Genomic DNA, 5295 nt, shown 5'->3' on the forward strand with positions numbered 1-5295 from the left:
CAGCAGCCGGGACACACTCACCTAGTGCGCGCTTCCCCTGTTTTTCGATGCACGCACCCAAAGCCGGAGAGCAGAAGACGGCGCGAGAGGCGCGTCGGGCCTCCGGCTCCAGCGAATTCGCGATTTATCCTGTTTCAGGGCCCAGACCGTGGTCTCCGGAAGAACCCCTAATTTAGGGCCAACCTGGACCCTGGAAGGGAGGGCGCGCAGCTCCCTGTCTGGATGTCTAGTGCGAAGCGCTCTTAACTCTCCGTTTGCGCTCCCGGGAGATTTCCGGCCGGTGAGCCCTAGGCTCCCTCGCGGTTTCCGCTTTCGGCCACCGGCCCTCCCCAGCCCAGGACCTTCCCAGACCGGGAACAGTCAGCGGGCAACCCCCGAGGGCTGGGGCGCAAGAGCTGGGGCGCAGCGTTTCAAGGTGGCCATCAGCGCGAGGCTCGCGGCTGAGTCCAGGGATGGCACCGGGGGCGGGGGGGGGGGGCTGTGCTTTGTTGGAGGGGAACCTGTCGTGGGCTCCAGTGCATACACAACCGCGCTCTGGGTTGGCTCCGGTTGGGCCGGGTGGCAAGGCCGGGTTGAGTCCGAAGCGCGATCCCAGCTTCCTGCAGCTGGTCAGGAGGCTTGGCGCATCATTGCGCACAGTGGCCACTTGGGGTCGCACTTTATGCCTGTTTGAGCCTCTCCGCGGCAGGCTAACGCCCGCATCTGCTTAATCGTTACAAAACGTTCAAACAAAAACAGGACCGGTTCTCGGGCAGCGGAGAGCTAACCGGAGTCTCGTCCCGGGGTGGCCTTGGCCGGCCCAAGCTTTGGAGCGCACAGGGTCCCGGGTGTCTGGTAGGAGAAAATGTTCAGAGCCTTTTGGTCGATTCTCTAGCCGCTCCCTTCATCGTGTGCATTTGGGGGTGGGGCGAGCGCGGGACGGGTCGGGGCCGGTGGAGTCGCATTTCAAGGTTCGGACACCGCACGCGCCTGGAGGGGACTCCGCTTGGCCCAAAAAGGGTCTCCTGAGGCCAAGAGTCGGATCTGAATACAACTCTTGGAGCCCGAACCCCGCCTCTCCCCCGCCCGCCCAACACACAAATACTCGCAGACCTGCAGAAACACAGGCACCAGCAGCACACACACGGCCCGCAGCAGCGCGGACACACTAAGCGTCCCCAATAGGGCGGAGGCCTCTTGGGAACAAAGGGCCCTGGAGGAGTCGTCCTGGCGCTCGTCCTGAGCCTTCTTGGGGGTGACACGGACTTGGGGGAGGACAAAGGGTAAAGGGGAAGGAGAGCGCGCGAGGGGGTGGAAGCAGCGATCCAGTCTGGGGGTGGGGTGCACCGGAGTTGAGCTCGAGGGGGCTGGGACACGGAGGGTGAGGGGGCTGGGCCGGGGCTGGCGGTCCCACTCGCCTCCAGCCCTTGGCGAGGCCTCGGCGGCTCCTGGGCAGCTCGCACCGAGAGTCAGCTGACGCGGGGGGCGGAGGAGCTGTCAGGCGCGCCCCGCCCTGCGCCGCCGGGCCGTGGGGGCCGCGCAGCCATTGGTCAGCTCGCCGGGCCGCCCGGGTCCCCGTGACATCAGGAAGGCGATAAAAGGCAGCGGCGGCGGCGGATCCAGCACAGCTGCACTGCCAGGCTGTAAGCGGCTGCGAGCAAGAGATCCCCAGAGCAAGAGAGCTAGAGAGCGAGTGGCGGGCGCTCGCCCTGCGTCTCCCCTCACCCCGCCGCGCGCCCCACTCGCCTCTCCATCCTGCCCCGCTCGGCCCGGCCAGGACCCGGAGCGGCCACAGCCCCAAGCTCTGGGGCGGCGCGGGCAGCCTCGGGACTATACGGCGCACCGCCGCGTCCCCAGACAAAGGCTTGGCCGGCGGCCCCGGCCCGCTGCGCCCTCGGCTCCCCGCCTCTCCAGCTCGCCGCTCTTCGTCCCCGGGCGGCCCGGCGCAAAGTTTCCCCGGCGGCGGCGGCGGCGGCGGCTGCGCCCCGCGTCAGCGATGGCCGCGGAGCTGAGTATGGGGCCCGAGTTGCCCACCAGCCCGCTGGCCATGGAGTATGTCAATGACTTCGACCTGCTCAAGTTCGACGTGAAGAAGGAGCCGCTGGGGCGCGCCGAGCGCCCGGGACGGCCCTGTACGCGCTTGCAGCCGGCCGGCTCAGTGTCGTCCACGCCGCTCAGCACGCCGTGTAGCTCGGTGCCCTCGTCGCCCAGCTTCAGCCCTACCGAGAAGACCCACCTCGAGGACCTGTACTGGATGGCGAGTAACTACCAGCAGATGAACCCCGAGGCGCTCAACCTGACGCCCGAAGACGCGGTGGAGGCTCTCATCGGCTCGCACCCAGTGCCACAGCCGCTGCAGAGCTTCGACGGCTTCCGCGGCGCGCACCACCACCACCATCACCACCACCACCCACACCCGCACCATGCGTACCAGGCTGCCGCCGTGGCCCACGACGAACTGGGCCCACATGCGCACCCGCACCATCACCACCATCACCAAGCGTCGCCGCCGCCGTCCAACGCGGCCAGCCCCACGCAGCAGCTACCCACCAGCCACCCCGGGGCAGGGCCGCATGCGGCGGCCGCGGCGACGGCGGCTGGCGGCAGCGGCAGTGTGGAGGACCGCTTCTCCGACGACCAGCTCGTGTCCATGTCGGTGCGCGAGCTGAACCGCCACCTGCGGGGCTTCACCAAGGACGAGGTGATCCGCCTGAAGCAGAAGCGGCGGACCCTGAAGAACCGGGGCTACGCCCAGTCTTGCAGGTATAAACGCGTCCAGCAGAAACACCACCTGGAGAATGAGAAGACGCAGCTCATTCAGCAGGTGGAGCAGCTTAAGCAGGAGGTGTCCCGGCTGGCCCGAGAGAGAGACGCCTACAAGGTCAAGTGCGAGAAACTCGCCAACTCCGGCTTCAGGGAGGCGGGCTCCACCAGCGACAGCCCCTCCTCTCCCGAGTTCTTTCTGTGAGTCGTGGCCGGTCTCGGCCCCCGCCCTTGCCCCGGCCCGGACTCCCCTTCCCGCGTCCCCAGTCCCGGAACCTCCCGGACCCTGTCCCTGCCACGGCCCCAGCCTTGACCTGTTTGACTTGGAGAGGGAGGAAGGGCGCGCGGGCCGCGGGCGACGGGCGGGCGCGCGGGCGGGTAGGGGATCTCGGCCAAGGCGAGAGCAACGCGCGCCAGCGCCGCCTCCTAGACTGGAGCAGAGCCAGAGAGAGACCAGAGGGTGGGAGGTCCCAGAGCAACTTTTCTCCAGGCTGGAGGGCAGCGAGGCATAGTCCTAAGGAGTCGCCAAGGCCGTCTGGAGACTCCTGGCTTTCTGAACTTTGCGCGTTAAGCCGGGGCCGCTTCCTCGTTGCCCGGAGCGCAGTCCGCCCGAGGAAGAGAGCAGCGAGGAGAGGAGAGGAGGGGAACCCTGGCGTACCCGCAGGCGAGAGACAAGGCTGAGCGGAGGAAGGACAGATGGACCTGTCTTGTCCAGGGTCTGGACAACACTGGCTGTCAGCCCGGGGCCGCGGGCCTCAGTTAGGACGTTCGGCGCGCAAATCTCATCAGTTTTATTGCCTGCTCGATTATATAGGAAAAAAAAAATACGAAAATCTGCATTAAAAATATTAATCCTGCATGCTGGACATGTATGGTAATAATTTCTATTTTGTACCATTTTCTTGTTTAACTTTAGCATGTTGTTGATCATGGATCATAACCCCCTTGTTTCTTTGGTTGGAAGGGATTGCAGTTCGGAAACTCCAGCGACTGCGTGCGCTGTTCGGGTTTCAGTCCTGGCTGTTGGCTTGTAAATACCCGCCCCGCCAAATCGCATAGAGAACGTGGCCGCGAGCTGAGTGTCTTTGTTTGGGTTTATTATTATGACTTTTTTTTTTTGTAAGTAGAGAAATAAAAGTTCCGGGCACTTTGCATCAGCATCGGAAAACAAGTTTTTGTCTTGGGGCACCCTTGGAAGTTGCATGTTCTCTTCTCCTTCTCTGCCCCCCATTCAGTCCTCTTTTTCCTCTCGCTTTAGTTTTCAGGATTTTTTTTTTTTTTGAGGGGGGGTGTTGAGAGAGGAAGAGAAAACTGGACTTCTAGCTCTCCAGTACCAGGGCAGGGCAGGACAGCTGCGGACTTCCGCACCCCGAGGCCCGAGGTACGCTTGCTCCTCTCCTAGTCTTAAGGCCAAATTGACACCCCAACCAGAAAGGAAAGGAAAATAGCTCTTGTTTGCTTTTTAGTGTAACCAGACTCACCCCAGGGTCCTTTTGCAACCTCCAAGGCCCTTACTAATTGCAGCAGCCGCAGCGCTCCTAAAGGCGAGCAGCTTCGCCAGCCCGTGGTGACCTGAGCTTATGCTGAATCAACCGCCATGCCCTGAAATGTACCAAAAACCCAAACTTCGGCAAGTAATTTTGCAACTTTCAAGTGCGTTCTTTAGAGCAACACGTTATGTGTATTTCTTTGCCTGCTTTTGAAATAACAGGGCGAGTTATTGGTGGTGTTCTTCCCCCTTCGGTTGTATAATAGTTATAGGGAAAATCTGGGTGGCTTTTTTTGTTTTGTTATTATTATTTTTTTTTCCTGCAGGTCAGTAAAAGGATTTAAGTTGCACTGACAAAAATACCAAAATGAAAGCGTGTTTTTTAGTCCCCATTTGAAATTGCTGGCGCTGCTGGCCGGATGCATTTTGAGTTTGTATTAGTCGATAAATTAACAGTAATAACAAGATTGTATGAACCGCATGGTGCTTGCAGTTTTAAATATTGTGGATATTCGTCCTGCATCAGAAACGAGCTTCGGTTTTTACGGATTCAACTGTGTTGAAATCAGACTTGCTGCAACGGAAATTGTTTTTATTTCATGTAAAATAAGGGATCAATTTCAAACCCTGCTTATGATATGAAAATATTAAAACCTAGTCTATTGTAGTTTTATTCAGACTGGTTTCTGTTTTTTGGTTATTAAAATGGTTTTCCTATTTTGCTTATTAAAACCATGGAAATGGTGTTTATTTAGAGGACTCCGTGTTCGCATGACTTGGACTTTCTTCTCTTGCCCTTTCAACAGTTGCACCAACTTTTGGGTGCTCTCATCCCCTTGCCCCTGGAAAATCAAACCAAATCTGGGCCAATGTCTCCCTTGAGTTGCCTGAGTGAGTATGGGTATGTGTGCCTCAAATGTGTTCTCTGCTTCCCACCTTAGGTACAGACCCGGGTCAGGAGCCGGCTTGTGAGCTGAGATGGTGCAGGTCCAAAAGGCTTTGAAGTCCCTAGCAGATGCCACATTTGTGGGGCTTCCAGGCTTTGGCATCAGGACTGCCCTGCT

The 5295-nt window shown here is 59.6% G+C and overlaps 1 protein-coding gene across 1 annotated transcript; it reads left to right on the forward strand.

Moving 5' to 3' along the window:
- The first annotated feature begins 1480 nt into the window (after positions 1-1480).
- Positions 1481-4904, forward strand: MAFB (MAF bZIP transcription factor B). The gene has a single exon (XM_049869760.1). The coding sequence runs from the start codon at positions 1976-1978 to the stop codon at positions 2945-2947; it is 972 nt and encodes a 323-aa protein (XP_049725717.1). The 5' UTR covers positions 1481-1975; the 3' UTR covers positions 2948-4904.
- The last annotated feature ends 391 nt before the right edge of the window (positions 4905-5295 follow it).

This window comes from Elephas maximus, chromosome 25 (assembly GCF_024166365.1).
Source record: "Elephas maximus indicus isolate mEleMax1 chromosome 25, mEleMax1 primary haplotype, whole genome shotgun sequence".
Classification (NCBI taxonomy): domain Eukaryota; kingdom Metazoa; phylum Chordata; class Mammalia; order Proboscidea; family Elephantidae; genus Elephas; species Elephas maximus.